The sequence below is a fragment of the Trachemys scripta genome, chromosome 1 (genome assembly GCF_013100865.1).
Source record: "Trachemys scripta elegans isolate TJP31775 chromosome 1, CAS_Tse_1.0, whole genome shotgun sequence".
Taxonomy (NCBI): Eukaryota; Metazoa; Chordata; order Testudines; family Emydidae; genus Trachemys; species Trachemys scripta.
The window spans coordinates 60,061,485-60,078,176 of NC_048298.1; the positions used below are offsets into that span (position 1 = coordinate 60,061,485).

The following is a 16,692-nucleotide window of genomic DNA, read 5'->3' on the forward strand; positions in this document are numbered from 1 at the left end:
TAAAGGGTCATACTGAAAGGTGGATAAGGAACTGGTTAAAGGGTCATACTGAAAGGTGAACTGTCAGGCTGGAAGGAGGTTACTAGTGGAGTTCCTCAGGGATTGGTTTGGGGACCAATCTTATTTAATCTTTTTATTACTGACCTTGGCACAAAAGTGAGAATGTGCTAATAAAGTTTGCAGATGACACAAAGCTGGGAGGTATTGCTAACACAGAGAAGGACCAGGATATCATACAGGAAGATCTGGATGACCTTGTAAACTGGAGTAATAGTAATAGGATGAAATTTAATAGTGAAAAGTGCAAGGTCATGCATTTAGGGATTAATAACAAGAATTTTGGTTATAAATTGGGGACACATCAGTTGGAAGTAACAGAGGAGGAGAAGGATCTTGGAGTATTGGTTGATCACAGGATGACTATGAGCCGCCAATGTGATATGGCTGTTAAAAAAGCTAATGCGGTTTTAGGATGCATCAGGCGAGGTATTTCCAGTAAAGATAAGGAGGTGTTAGTACCATTATACAAGGCACTGGTGAGACCTCATCTGGAATACTGTGTGCAGTTCTGGTTTCCCATGTTTAAGAAGGATGAATTCAAACTGGAACAGGAACAGAGAAAGGCTACTAGGATGATCCGAGGAATGGAAAACCTGTCTTATGAAAGGAGACTGAAAGAGCTTGGCTTTTTTAGCCTAACCAAAAGAAGGCTGAGGGGAGATATGATTGCTCTTTATAAATATATCAGAGGGATAAATATCAGGGAGGGTGAGGAATTATTTAAGCTTAGTACCAATGTGGACACAAGAACAAATGGATATAAACTGGCCACCAGGAAGTTTAGACTTGAAATTAGATGAAGGTTTCTAACCATTAGAGGAGTGAAGTTCTGGAACAGCCTTCCAAGGGGAGTAGTGGGGGCAAAAGACATATCTGGCTTCAAGACTAAGCTTGATACGTTTATGGAGTGGATGGTACGATGGGATAGCCTAATTTTGGCAATTAATTGATCTTTGATTATTAGCAGGTAAATATGCCCAATGGCCTGTGATGGGATGTTAGATGGGGTGGGATCTGAGTTACTACAGAGAATTCTTTCCTGGGTGTCTGGCTGGTGAGTCTTGCTCACATGCTCAGGGTTCAACTGATCGCCATATTTGGAGTCGGGAAGGAATTTTCCTCCAGGGAAGATTGGCAGAGGCCCTGGAGGTATTTTGCCTTCCTCTGCAGCATGGAGCACGGGTCACTTGCTGGAGGATTCTCTGCACCTTGAGGTCTTTAAACCACGATTTAAGGACTTCAATAACTCAGACATAGGTTAGGGGGTTGTTACAGGAGTGGGTGTGTGAGATTCTGTGGCCTGCATTGTGCAGGAGGTCAGACTAGATAACCATAATGGTCCCTTCTTACCTTAAGTCTATGAGTCTATGAATGGGGGCAGGGGCAGGGTGGGGCCAGAGAAAGTTGGCGCCTATGTTTCAGAGGAAGGTGAAAGGAAACCCTGAATACACAATTATGAAATAACCTGACTATGGTGAAGTTTATTCTTAACCCTCATCAATTAGAGATTGGCTTGTGCCCTCAAGTATGGGAGTTTATACCCCCCCCTTTTATTTAATCTTATATAATGTAACAGCATGTTCCTATTATTCATACAAGCATCTGGTCTAGCTATACTTATGAGCTAATCCTGCCTCAGTATTCGGCTGGGAGGGTGAGGGGGGAAGAGGAAATAGACTAGATAATCTTGAGGTCCAACCCTACATTTTTATGATTTGAGGAATATCTTTTTACAGTGAGCTCCAAAAGCTAACTTTGTGATATGTATAAAAATATTTCCTTTCTGATGTTAAATTGTTGCCTTTCAGTTTCATTGACTATCCCCTTGTATTATGATGCAGATAAACAGGAGTGTTTGATTTTCTTTCTCATAACTAATCATTAATTTGTATACCTTTATCATGTGTCTTCTTATTTGTCTCATCTTTAAACTATATAGTCCCAATCTTTTCAGTCTCTCTTCAAGTGGTGGAAGACTTTCCATACCTATAATCATTTTGTCACATCTCTGGTCCTCTTTGCTTTCTGTTTATATACTTTTTTAGATAGGGTGTCTAGAACTGAACACAATATCCAGGTGAGAGCATGCCACTGATTTTATATCGTGCCATTGCAATTTTCACTAATATTTTCTAGCCTATTCTATATACATCTTACCATTTGGTTTGCTCAGTGTGCATTGGTGGTCAACAAAGCAGAAGTTTTCATTAAGCTAGCCAGTCTTTTTCCTGAATAAATACAGTTAATTTAGAAACTAGCAATGTGTATAAGTAATTGAAGTGATTCCTGCCAGTGTGCCTTACTTTAACACTGAATTTCACTGCCATCGCCTCACCTAGTTGTGTGTTGGCCTCTCTGAAATTCTTCAATGTTTGCTGGTCTTGACTACTCTAAACAAGTTGTCATCTGAACTATTGCAAGTTTTTAACATGATTGACTCAAGATGGCCAACTACAGGACAGTCCTCTACAGGTTGGGCAAGTTATTTGGAAATAGCTGCAAACTGTAACCTTAATAGGGCACAAGGATTATATTTCCACTTTGCAAGATGGAAGTTAATTTTAAAGACATTACAGCACATAACATTAATGCATAATAAAGGGGCAGGAGTCTTCATTATAAACCAAGTTTTTCAGGGTATTACAATGAAGCAATTTAAATTTGCACATGATACGGCAGTCATCAGCCTAGCTGTTAATTTCTTTCTAAATTTTGGTTTAATTGTATAAGGTATTTTTCATTTTGGATGGCTTTATTTTTGAGCTACTCAAAGCAAACAAAATGTATAATTCGAAAACTGACATTTTGCGGGCATTAGTTCTTAATGCTTTGGTTGGTATTTTGATACTGAGATAAATTTAACCTGACAAATGTGATTTCACAGGCATTAGTTTTTCATAACTTTTAGAACAAACTAGACATTGCCAACATCATACAATAAAATTGTAGCTGTTCCATCAAGGTCCAACTGACAAAGTAGCAGCTCCAAAGACATCAGTTAAGATTTTATACTCATTGGCCCCAATTCTGCAAATAGATATGCTAACAAGGGACCCTTGAGGCTGCACAGAGGCCCACTGATGTCAGTGGACTCCGCACAGGTGTTAGCAGAACCATGTCTACTTATAGGATAGGGGCCATTGTCACTATGAACTTTGATATATCAGGAAGTTTTGACAGGAGGGAGGTTTTAATTCTCATTTTCATCCTTAAAATGATCTCTATGAAGATAAGGTTTTTAAAATCCGTTCTTGTGGAGGGAGAAGCTTTACCACACACACTCACTCACTCTTTCTGCAGGGGCCAGTCAAAACTGCTGTAGCCTATGCCTGGCTGCTCACAGAATCCATCCCAGCAGCCAGTGATCACTGGGAGCAGAGGGACACCTACACTTTGTCCTCTTTCACCTAGCTATGGCCCCATACACTGGGGTGTAACAGAACTATCCTAGCAGCTCTATGCCATACAATGATTCCTCATACTCATATGTACTCCTAAAGGAGTTGGATCTGTCAAGTGTTTGGTGGCTTTGCACAAACTGGAGCTTCAAAAGAAACCAGAGGAGGCCCAAGAACAGGTCCCTGTATTTTGTAAAATAGGAGGTTTACACTGGATCTGCACTCTTAGCACAGAAGTGACAGAAATGCTAATAGAGTTCTAAAGCTATTAAATTGACTCATCAGACTGCTCAGGCCTAGAGCCCTGCAAACCTGAGGATAGCCACGGACCATGTTTGCGGATCGGATGGGAATACAAATTTTGTATCCGCACAGGGCTCTACTCGTGCCTAGTCTTGCTGAGGAAACCCCTATCTATTGATTCCTTTTTCACTGATGATTGTTGTGGCACATCTCTTTGGCTTGTTCACCTGATTTATCAGGCTCCCGGAGGTGTGGTTTTGTTTTTTTATTGCCTGTAACTATTCCCCACCCACCACATAGCTTTTTATATTAGGAGACAAGAGCTCCGCCCACTTTCAAATGTTGAGCATTGAATGTATTGTGTGCTCTCTCTCATATTCTCTGTCTAGAGGTCTTTAAAGCAGCCCAGTTGCTTTATACTTGGGGCACACAGACATGTGGCCACTGCCTGAAGTATATCTTGGTTCAATATCTGACTTGTGTAAGCTTTGTTTGGATATGAATGCTGAGGGGTTACATTTTACAACATTGAAATAAACAGATAAGTCTATTCTGGAGTCTGAGATCTTACTTTTTCCCCCTAGAAGGTGAGCCTATAGAAGCGATAGCCAAGTTTGACTACATTGGAAGATCTGCACGAGAACTCTCCTTCAAAAAAGGAGCCTCCCTGCTTTTATATCATCGAGCATCTGAAGACTGGTGGGAAGGAAGGCATAATGGAATTGATGGCCTAGTACCTCACCAATATATAGTGGTGCAGGATATGTAAGCATGTCTAGTTATATAATATACTTGAGTGATTGCTCCTTGTTGGGAAGAAGCTTGTTGAACTAGCTAGTGGGGTATCTCCCAAATGTGAGAGGGCTTTGAAGGCTCATAAACACCTGGGAGATTTTGCCTCCAAACGGGCAAGAGGTGACATGAGTGAAGTCAATAAATAAATAGGTCATCAATGAGAGTTCAGCAGCTGGAGATGCAATTATATGTCTAGTTTTAATTCTATAAGAGGACAAAAACAGAAGAGCCATGATGCCTGCTGTCCTACATACCTCGCTTCCTGGAAAGTGACTTCTCAATCTATATCTTCCTTTCAGGGATGATACCTTCTCAGAAACGTTGAGCCAAAAAGCAGACAGTGAAGCCAGCAGTGGGCCAATAACTGAGGACAAGTCCTCATCCAAGGATATGAACTCCCCAACTGATCGTCATCCTGACATATATTTAGGAAGGTAAGGTTAACATAGCAACATTTCTGCATTGCTTTGCAGCTGTTAGATTGCTTCTGGGCTCATGCAGTGGCAGGATTTCTTCACACACACCTTGTTAAAAATGCTAACATCCTATGATTTCTACATTTGTGTAGGCAAAGAAAGAGATCAGAACCACCTCCTCTAAGACGCCCAGGCAGGACCAGTGATGGCCATTGCCCAGTACATCCACCACACACACTCACCAACTCATCAGTGGAGCTAGGTTCCCCCAACATGGCAAGTCATTGCAGTCCTCGAGCACTTCTTCACAATCGCAACCTCAACGCAGACAGCCCCGAAAGACGACGTAGACCTGGGCATGGCAGCCTCACCAACATTAGTAGGCATGATTCACTAAAGAAGACTGATAGTCCTCCAATTAGAAGATCTACATCATCTGGTCAATACCCAGGTTTCAATGACCATAAGCCACTGGACCCAGAATCAATAGCTCAGGTTGGTCTCTTTTCTTTGCCTCGGTGAGGAGCATGGTCAAATAGATGTAAATGAACATTTGACTTTCACAACACAGAGAGTTTATTTTTTTATTGAAAAGCTGTATCGGAAAAGTATCCCACTTAACTTTTTGCCGTGAGAGCCTAGGACAGAGATGTGTTAAAGAATCATGGGAGAAAGGAGGGCAAATAGGAATAAAAGTTGCAACAGCATTACAGTGAAATAATTTTCAGTTGTACTGAAATGAAACTCTGTGCCACTCAGAACATAGGGATAATGTACAGTTACTGTTTCTCAGTTATGTAAACCCGTGTGCTCTGATGGAAGTGGGATTAGCTTTCATAATTACTGTGCGATTATTTCTGAATCTTACAGTATGCAAATCTGTGCTCCAATTGGCTACTAATGTCCTCAGTCACTTGAAAACATAGGAATTAGCATTTCAGAGTCTGTTTTTTTAACATAGTTTTTATATAAATGTAGAAATTTTTAACTCTTGTGCCTATGGAACATGCTAGGTAAAAGTGCAAATAAATCTGAATAAATAGACCATGCCATCCGTAGGAGAGGCGGCTAGTCTTTCTCAGCAGTATAGAGGTGAGAGGGATAGAATAGCAGAGACAGATAGCACCAAGAAGCAAGTTATTAATTCTGTGCTACTGAAGTGTGCTAACTCAGTAATAGCCATATCTTGGGCTAATAAATACTTCTGTCCTACTCAAAGCTCATTTCGTTTAAAATATGGTCATTCTGTAAACACTCAACACCCTCAAATTACCATCTGATTACAAAAGCATTTAAAATAATCCTGCACTGACATTTCAAAATGTCATGTAACTTTTGCTTCCAAAGTCTCTGCTGCTTATGAAGTGGGAAGAGAGAGTCTCAGTTGTTGTGAATGACTCAGACATCAATTTTCATTGTTCTTATTTCAACAATTTCTAATCTTTTAAATACTAGGTTAAGCTATGTTCCTTGTTTACTGCCCAGGAGCTATGCACAGCTCTATTTGGCTTTAATTAAATTTGTACACACCTAGACCAGACAGAGACAGAACTTGAACTTTGACTAAATCATGTAAATGCTGCTGTGAACAAGCATGAAACACCTGATAGTTTTCTTATTTAACCCACTTGTGCCTCACCAAAACTGAAAAATTAACCACAAACCCAATCTTGGCATGTCCTTTTAGCAGATGTACTTTAAGAATAAATCTAAATGTGCAAAACAAACATATGGAAATATGCTCATAAATGATCTCACTAAACAGTATCTTGCATGACAACTTCTAACCATGTCTGATATTCTTCCTTAAAATTTAAACTACAAATATGAGGACATTGGGGGGCACATCATCATTTATACGTTAAAAAAAAATCTATTGAATGAACAAGTCATAAGAGATATGTAGGGCCCTTTGTTTTCAGTTTTTATTTTAATTTTTCCTGGGAATTTATCAGTGTTTATTACCACAACAAAAACCGGTGAAAACCAGTGCAAAAACTATTAATTTTTTTAAGTAAATATAGGTGTTTGTTTTGGTGGACAGAAAGACAGAGGAAAAAAAGTATTCAGTAGATTAATCTTTGAATTCCGTTATTCAATGTGGTTTGCTGCAGAACTCAAAACACAATGCCACCTCTGAGTTTAAGAAAACAATATAGGTCTAATCCTCAAATAAAACTTTTCATTTGAACAAACAGTTTACTGTTGTAGACTTAGAACTGTTTACATTTAATAATTGGGTCTCACAATTTGCCGCGCATACACTCAACTTCATCCTTTTTGTATTTTTAAAACTTTTGAATACTTCCTTGTGTACTGAAACATATTCTTATATAGATTTTCATTTTCTTCCCATTTTAGTGTCAGATCTTTAACCATTATCTGCTAACAGCTTGAAATATGTATGTGGTGGGCGTGAAATTCATCAGTAGGTTCAGATGCACACGCACTTCAGAGTTTACATGTGTGTCTGTTTGTCTACTGTGTGTATCTTTCTAGACTAATACATAGTCTTACTTCAACAGGCAACTTTGCATATACACAGAGACTAATGTATTGAGACATATCTCATGCAATGCATTGTATTTGCCTACTAAAACAAGTTATTTTTTTTATAAATTTGAATGATACAAAAGTAGGGTGAAAATCAGAAAAAAAAAAAAAATACTTTTTGTAAAGCCTGGGAATTTTTTAGTAAAAATCAGTTTAAACTGAAAACGAAGGGGCTTACATATATGGCAGTTTCCTGCAATAAACTCAAAAGAACTGATTCGTATTATTGTGGGCTGGGATTGTATGCAACCTCTCTGGGAGGAGATGTGACAGATATTGCAACTCCATGCAGTATCTTAAGGTCCATTGTTTTAAATTAATGGTTTTACTGTTTTCTATGCCATCGGGGGGTGAGGGGGCTACTGCAGCACCTCCAGGAACTAAAAACAGTGGATGATGATTAAGGCAAATCAGCCAGGTTATAACCCCCACAGAGAAGTGCCAGCTCCTTGGGAGGCTCACATATATATTTCAAACTAGATTCTCCAGAGACTAACTACAAAGAAAGGACTTTTGGATAAATAGCCTGAGTTTAAACTGACATAGGAGCTGATCCAGCAATTGACAGGACCTTCTGTCCAAGATGGGGTCCCAATCCTACTAGGGCCCTCTGCTAAACTTTTTGCCTGCTTATGTGAACTTTTATGTTTTCTTTGTAATGCTTTTACCTTAAGAATAAATATGCTTGCTTAGAAAGAGCTGTGAGCTGTGTGATAGCTTATAACTGCTGGCAATTACACTGGTCACAGCCCTTAGAGAGAAAGCAAAGTGCAGGTGCTGGCCTTTTTAGGCAGTCTGGCTTACTGGGGATATCACAGCGTAGGCAGGGAACTGTGCAACCTTAAAGATCCACCAGTCACAAGGGAACAAGATGCGAGTCCCCACCCAAACGAGGTGATGGCTGGGAACCAGAAGCATAGAATGGGTACCCTTGAAGGGCAATACAGGTGTAGTTGCCCTGAAATTGTGATATAAGCAAGCAGCGCTCACTGCCACAAACACTTTTAAAAGCTGGAAAGGTGGCCTTTATCTTTCAAGATGTCCCTGATTCTTAATACTAATCACCAACTTCTCTCTCCACCTAACTGAAAGTTATCAAAAGCACACTTATTTTACCATTTGTCTTGAATTACATCTTTATTTTAAAAGAGAGAGTTATACAGGCCAGGATTTTCAAAGCCAAATTGGATGTCCAAGTCAGTTTTCCAACTTCAGTTTTACTTTCATTAAAAAAAAATCCCTGTGCTAGAGTATTGTTCCTGAATATTTCAGGGTAAGATGAGGAGTATAGCACATAAGCTCTTAGGCTTTACATTTATTTAAATATTGTTGCAAATCAATCATCAAATATTTGTTCTCTTAATAGTAATTTAACAGCAAGCAGCAGAGTATGTTTTTAATGGCCTACCTGAATTTTGACCCTCTACCATTAAGTTAATTTATGTTCAACACAAGCTGCCATCTTGTTCAGGAAGGCCACTTTTAAATGAGGTTGATGTAAATACATGCAGTGTTGGTGTAGCCATGTTGGTCCCAGGATAATAGAGAGACAAGGTGGGTGAGGTAATATCTTTTACTGGACCAACTTCTGTTGTGAGAGAAGATTTTGAGCCTTCTTCTTCAGCTCTGGGCTGTAAATGGGCTTAATACTGCTTCATAATATTTGTTAGAAATGAATGGATGGTTTATAACTGAAGTCATACATTTCTCAAACTTCTCCCTCGGCAACTACCCTTTGCATTCAGTATTTAATGACTTGCTGCTCTGTCTCTCTGCTCTGACCAGGATATTGAAGAGACAATGAACACCGCTCTGAATGAACTCCGTGAGTTGGAACGTCAGAGCTCTGCGAAACACGCCCCTGACGTGGTGTTGGATACACTGGAACAAATGAAAAACTCACCCAGCCTGGCCACCTCCACAGAATCACTAAGCCCTCTCCATAGTGTAGTGCTAAGGAGCACTGAGCCTCAGATTCGACGGAGCACTAGTTCTTCCAGTGATACCATGAGTACTTTCAAGCCCATGGTGGCCCCCAGAATGGGAGTGCAGCTAAAACCCCCAGCTCTGAGGCCAAAACCCATTGTTCTTCCAAAAACAAATCCTACCATAGGACCTTCCCCTCCTTCACAAGGTCCAACAGACAAATCTTGCACAATGTAAAAGGAGGTGGAGTGTGTTACAGAAAGGAACGGATTAGCGATAGAAGTCAGGGTTCCATAACACTATTAGTTCATGTTTATAACTGGAGATGTTTTGTTTTTCAATGTTTTTGAATGTAATGTCTGAACTAGTATCATTAACATGGGCATTTGTATTTTGTATAGTTTCAATTTTTTTAAAAAACTGGACAAGTGTGTGTCATTTTAAAACAGACTTGAAAACTTGATGCTGCACCATTTGTAATAAAAGGAACAGATCAGAAATGGCTTCCCACTTTGTACAATATTTCATAGTCTTATTGTAGTTTACTTAATAAGGGATCCTAAACAAAGGTAACTTGAAGGAATTCGTAAGGGGATGTGGAACCCTTGACCACTAGATCACTGGTTCAAATCTCAATCTGGTTGGTAAAAGCTAAAAGTTAGCATCTGAGGGATTAGTCAATGGCCTGTGTGAAGTGTGTATGTAATCTCAGTCCATATAAATTAAAATAACACTTTCACAGTTGGCACTAAGTATTTAGCATATTTTGGTAGTCTTATCAAAAGCCAAGTGCTGAATAAGTATGGAGACTGAAGTACTCTCTTTCTGACCTCACTCCAGGTCAGGGTTAAAGTATGGTATGGATGGTATGAAGTTTCTAATACTGCCACTTGTGCTGTACCTTTCTTTTGAAGCTAAAACTTCAGTCCCCAGGACTGTCAGACACTTTTCACAAGCACTAAATTCACTTACAGTTTACAATTCAGTGAACCAAGTAACTGCAGCTATACAGGTCTGGGGATCTTTCTGTAGTGTAATAAAAGATTGAAAGTATCAGTTGAACAATAATTCAATAAAACATTCCTTGGACCTTATTGCTCAGTATCTTCTTCAAACAAGTCGAGCTGCAATAACCACAGTTTCAAGCTGCTGTATCCTCACTAGTTATCCTTCACAGTGCAAACACTGTGCATGGTTTCTCTATGATGCTTACTAAACTATTCTGCTCCTGAGTTCTTGAATAACTTCTCTCAATTACACAGGAGGTTGTTAGAACCACAGAAATCTCATTTGCTATTCTCTAGACTAAACCTAAATAAAATTTGCCAGAACCAATTTAAAAAAAAAAAAAAGTCTATACCTTTCTTGGGTCTGTGTGTGAGTGAAGATTTTATCAACTTTGCTTAGTGCTCCATTATTAAATTTTCTTATACATGTGAATTAATTAGACAGCTGTTTTGCACATTAACATTAAGCCATAACATCATTTCTGTAATTATTTTTCAATATTACTTGCCCAATCTATAGGATCATTTATAGCAGGTTTTTAATTTACGCAGCCATGCAAACTATTTATAAAGAATACCCCATTGGCTGTTACCTAAAATACCATAGCCAAGAAACAATATCAGCTTGATGGTCATCTATAGGAATAAAACTGGCTTCAAATAAGATTTCTTTCCTCATAGCATTTGTTACATTAGGATCTTACCATTCTTCCTATGGAATGTTTTAAGTTGTACCACTCACTATATGGAAACATAATTGGGGAGAGGGAAAAGTTAGTATCTTGTAACAAAGATTTGATTAGTGTATTATAGTCTATATAAAGTCATAGAAGCCATGTCCTGTTGTCATTTGGGGATTTATTTATTTCCACTGTGGTATACTAATTCTAATCACTTGATAAGGGACTCCAAGCCCTGGACATGACAAATATCCCATAAACTGCATTTGAGAGCAATGCTGTCAGGGCCATTTATTGTTGCTGATATTTGCAGCCCCAGGACTGGTCCAAAAAAATCCAAGGAATCTATAAGTATGTCTGTTTGGGGGCTACCACATATATAAACTCTTAGCTAGCACAGTGGACTCTTGAGGTGTCAGTCAGTTTAATCCACTGAGGCTACCACTGTATAAACAGGGTAACAACTTGTCAAATTTATGTTTAATCTTGTATTTCTTGACTGTACCCTGCTGCCTATAGTCCTAAACTCCAGGGCAAGGTTCTAACTGAAGCTAGTCCCCATTAAAGGTTGGCCTTAGTCTATTGGTATGTTCACCTGTCCAGGACCAGAAATTATTTTCAAGTAAGTTCCCCAAACTTATTAAGATCAATGGAACAAACTGGAATTCCAGCTCTAATTTCCATAATGTTTTTAGTTTAGTAATTTGTTCAATACCAGTGTGGCATAATTGAGATGAATATCTGTATCTTTAAATTATATAGGGAATTTTGTATGTTTAAATAACACTACTGGACTCCATAATGCTTATTAGAAATTGTGTAGCAAAAGAAAATATTAGAAACAGTGCATTTAGTGAATGCATCCACTTAGAGCATTCACACAAGTTAAATGTGTAGTTTGATGGTTATTATAGATACTTAACGTATAGTAAGTGGATATGTAACAGGAAAGACTGACAACTACAAACATACTAAGGGGTAACTTGCACACCTAATCAAATCAATATTGTCCTTTACTGTCAGTTTGATAAATTACAGTACTGGTAGCTTCCTGCTTGTTGACTGTTACCTAATTGTGTCAATGTACATCTGTAGTATGTACATGTGAAAGTGCCTTTAAAATTTTAGAGGAGCTTTAGCCTTGCTCTTGTACTGTTGCATTTCCATTGCGTTCACTCTTGCTTGTATACTGTGCATTTTCATTGCATTCATATCTGCTCTTGTACAGCCACATTCCCTCCATTTTCAAAAAACAAAAAAAATTAAAAATACACAGTTATGGAAGAAAAAATGTACTGTTAATCTGTTGTGACAATGCACTTTTATGTATAGTACTGTACATTTTGGCATGTACCATCACAGGCTTCAGTATACATTCAGGTTTGTTCCCCATAGTGTATCTTTATAATAAAGAAGATAGTTCTGTCTGCATTTGTGTAGTCTAATGGTGTGCAATCCTCAGTACATTTTTATATGTGTATCCCCAAATGACCCTTTCCTTCTTGGTAATGTGAAATCAAGAGGCTTGAGAGGTTCCCCCCCACCATTTCCCACTAGTTTTATCAACCCCATTAGTCTTCCCAATTTTCATTTTGCCCCCTTTCCCCCAAGTGGCCTTTCCAGATCAAATCTTACTCTGAGACTAGATGACCAGATCAGAGGCACCTGCATGGGCCTTCACAAAGCCCTACCTTATCTCCATAAACATCCCCCGACTTTTTACCCTTCCCTAAAACTTACCGCTGTGGCTCTCCTTTGGATGGGGCTTCGTGCCAACTGCCAACACCAAGCCTTATTCTAAGGTCAGCTATCTGGAAGCTACAATACTTGCTCTCCTTCACTAAGAGGCTGAAAACCTCAAACTGGAATAGAAGTGGCTATTAGGGGCGAGACGGAGCTCAATCTGGGTTAGCCCCGAGCAAGCGCTGTCAGTTGTGCCAACGGCCATATGTTCATTTTGTAATTGGCTTAAGCAGAAACCACTGAAATATCTCATCTCTTATTTGGAAGCTGTGGTTACACTCACATTAGTTTAAAAGAAACACAGTCAATGTTTTATCCACAAACCAGGCACACAGTTGGCTTTAGATTTTTCTGTCAGAGTATCTCTATGGGTCAGAGGGCTCCTACTCAAATAGACCTTCCTGAGGGATGGCCTATTTTTAATCTGGGAGATGTTACCCTGCCAAGCTCTTTCTGACCTACTTTATCTTCCTAGCTCTTCCAGGGCTTTGTGGAAGCATGAACACACAGAGCACCCAAGCCGAAATCCTGCTTAAAAATAAGTCAGCAGCAATCAAAATTGTCTTTTCCCTGGCTGTAGCACTCAAGAGCTGTAATATGGCAGGGGAGAATCACTTAACAGGCTACAGCAACAGGTAGCACTCCCAGGAGTTCTCTTCCCATCTTCCAATGTTCAGAGGATGCCATTCAACAAGAATTAAGCATCTGTGGCTGATGCTTTATGCAGTAGTAGGCTTACCCATCAGCCCATGTTGCAAACCTTTGCATTCCACTGACCAGTACCTGCCTTATGTATTTCTACTCATCCCTTACTACACAAAAGTCAAGATTCAACCAGGCAGAGCAACATGTCATACTTTACTCAAGGCCTCTGTACTCCACAGCAAGCATGACCTAAATTCTGTAGCAAAATCTTACGCTACAGGAATTGCGGATTTTGCAGTAGTTTCAGATCAATTTTATGTTGACATTTTTTATTAACATCACTAATGCAATCACTATAATATCCCCGTATTATTTAACTTCATAACCAATTCAATGTTGTTGTACCCTGCATTTTTAATTTTCAATATGCTGCAGAATTTTGTATGGAAAATGCTTAACTATTCTAGAAGTTGCCAGGGAGCGATGAAGAGGGAGAAGGGAGACTTTGACAGATGAGCTGAGGCCCATTGGAGCTTCTGGTAGTTGGGAATGTGAGAGGTGCTGTTTGGTTTGCTGGGGTAGGCATGTTGTTAGAACAGTAAAATGATCTGCCATGAATTAGTTGATGTTGACACTGAAAATTACATCATTAGGGCAGTTCACACCACTGAAAACTAGTGTTTCAAGCTGCCTGCCCATTCAAGTGGCCAGTGCTGCCTCATTTTCACTCAGTTCATGTTTGAAAATGGGGGGGGGGGGTCCAAGCATGAGAAACTTATTTTAGTTAAAAGCCTAGATGCTGGAGCACAATTCTGCAGCAAAGGACAGATTGCTGCTGCAGTGGAAACCTAGACTCGATAAGGCTCTAATTATAGGCTCCTGTATGGCCAACAGGTACCCAGGTCAGTGACTGCTCCACTGTCTGAATGCAAAAAGAGATAAAGTTCTATCATAACACAGCAAATCTGGAGGGGACAGATGGTGGTTTATATGGTGTGAAGGTCTCAGGAGGGGGATTTAAAACTGTCCTGGCAAAATGGATTATCTGATTAACCACACTAACGCCCCTAGGAGGTAGAGGTACTGTACCCATTTTACAGGTAAGAGAGCTGAGGCACAGAGTCAGGAATTTTCCTATCATCATCTAGCAAGTCAAGGACAGTTGGTAAAGGAAACCAAGACTGCACCCTCACAATCTCTGTTCTTGCACTCAGAAACCTGTATCTTCCTTCTATAAAAGTTCACACTAAAGTCTACAGCATGTCACAGAGATCAGCCTGTCCAGCAGGATTCAAGACTCGTTTTCCTAAAGCCAGATGTTTTTCAGTGGACCGCACAGGCTGAAGCTGGGCCAGGCTGCAGGGTGTAGTGTGTCTCTGGGCAGCTGCTTGTGCAGCCTCAACCCCACTGGTGGTAGTGCAGGGAAGGGGCTGGGAGCAGTGATGTTTGCGGGGGGGACATCTCCACACCCCCCCGTAGACAACCTAATGTGTCTCCACTTGCCCTGCCCCTCCAATCGGAGCAATGAGGTGTCATGTGCTCACTCTGCAACCCAATCAGAGGGCAACGCTGTCTGAGCCCTAATTCAAATTCTTCTCTGCTTTCCCTGGAGCCAGCAGGGCTGGTTGGGCCATGGGAGTTGTGACTTGTGGGCCCTCGGCCCTACGAGGCAACCCAGCTGATAAGTACCTAATGGAGTCCCGCAGCATCTGCTTGTGCCAGGGCACTGAGCACAGCATGCCCCTCCCCTAGATCCTCCACCTGGCCTCATGCCCCCCCAACCCTGAGCAGTCCCCAGAGCCCCCAACCCTGGCCTCGGGTCCAATCCTTGGAGCCCTCTCCAGCCCCCCACCCCAATCAGCCTCTTTCCCTCTCCAATCCGTCTCCAGGCACCTGCTTCTGCCACATAGCAGCCCTGAGGAGATAGGGGGAGGCTGGGATCTGGAGTCTCCTTGATCACTCCCATTACCCAGAGCTTCCTTCCTGCGGCTCTGCTATCCCAGCCCCCAAAGGAGCATCGCACCGCTAGCTGGATCATTGTTCAACAGCTTCACCTCCTGGCTCCGAACTCAGAAGTACTCACTCTCGCACCCTGCTTTGCTGGCCAGATCCCACCCCCTACCCATTCCTCTCCCTCCCAGCCTATCTCGGCTACTTGGCTCACTTGGGGACAGGGAGGAATGTTTGTGGGGGAGGGTGAGTGGCAACACCAGGTAGCTCAGGCTAGCCCTGTACATCCTGTTTTCAGTTTAGGGAAATAAGGCCACCCTGCTCTCCAAGCAGGGAGCTGGCGGGCAATCGGGGGTTAGAGAAGGGGAGCTGGACCTTAACTGTACCTTGACAAAAAATAATTGACTACCCCTGTACTAGTGCAAAGGATCAAATGCCATCAGTTGCTCTATGGTACCAAAGAGTGACAGGGAGGCCTAGTTTTAAAAAGCATATACACCAAAACCCACAACATTGCTCACCTTACTCATGTGCTTAGTCCCATGTGATTCAATAGGGCTATGTGCAGGAACAAGGCAAGCAGAATTTGGCTGTAAAACTGTGGAATAGGAGAGTGAGCTCAGCCAATACTCTGTGCTACCCAGGAGAACACACTACAATACCATAATATCATTGGAGAGTCGGGTTTTCCTCGCATTGTTTCCAATACATATTTGTGAGAGAAAATGGTTGGCACAAGACATGCATACCCGATGTTGAAGTAAAGTTCGTTTGTGGCTAACATACTGCTCAATGACAGTCCCTCCTTACTCAAAAATTGACTCAGTAATGTTATCAGTCAATCTCAGCTTAGGCTAGTCACAATACACAGCTGAGGGTTGTTTATTTTTTAATTAACACTATTGATTTTTCCAAATATTGTAGTAATGGACTAACAATGAGAAGTACAAACTGAATCAGAGTCAATGATAAAATATATAAAAAGGGAAAATTATGCTGTTCTAAGCCAGTCACATGCTTTCAGATTTGAAATCAATACTAGATAGTACAGTGGCATAGATAAAATAAAACAAAAAAACAAACACTGTCCATCCTTATTCCCATAGAGCATATTGGGTTTTTTGTTTAATATCTGCTGTATACATTTTCAGTACTATGCATTAGAATCTATAAAACATTGACCAAACAGAGAAAGGGGATTTCCCATTTATTTTCATGAATTGCTTTCCAGGAGAGCTAAATCACTGAGACCAACATTCCGCTCCATAGTTGAAAA

General features: G+C 40.6%; 1 protein-coding gene across 2 annotated transcripts in view; it reads left to right on the forward strand.

The window, feature by feature from the left end:
* The window catches only part of SRGAP1 (SLIT-ROBO Rho GTPase activating protein 1), a 248,040-nt gene extending 235,535 nt beyond the window's left edge, over nt 1-12,505 (forward strand). The window contains exons 19-22 of one of the 2 annotated variants that reach the window (XM_034770526.1): nt 4,289-4,466; nt 4,796-4,930; nt 5,065-5,407; nt 9,251-12,505. In XM_034770526.1, coding sequence (XP_034626417.1) covers nt 4,289-4,466; nt 4,796-4,930; nt 5,065-5,407; nt 9,251-9,628 — 1,034 coding nt within the window. In that variant the 3' untranslated portion in view covers nt 9,629-12,505. Of the gene's footprint in view, nt 1-4,285; nt 4,467-4,795; nt 4,931-5,064; nt 5,408-9,250 lie in introns of both variants that reach the window. The other variant, XM_034770517.1, reaches the window with a different exon arrangement.
* The last annotated feature ends 4,187 nt before the right edge of the window (nt 12,506-16,692 follow it).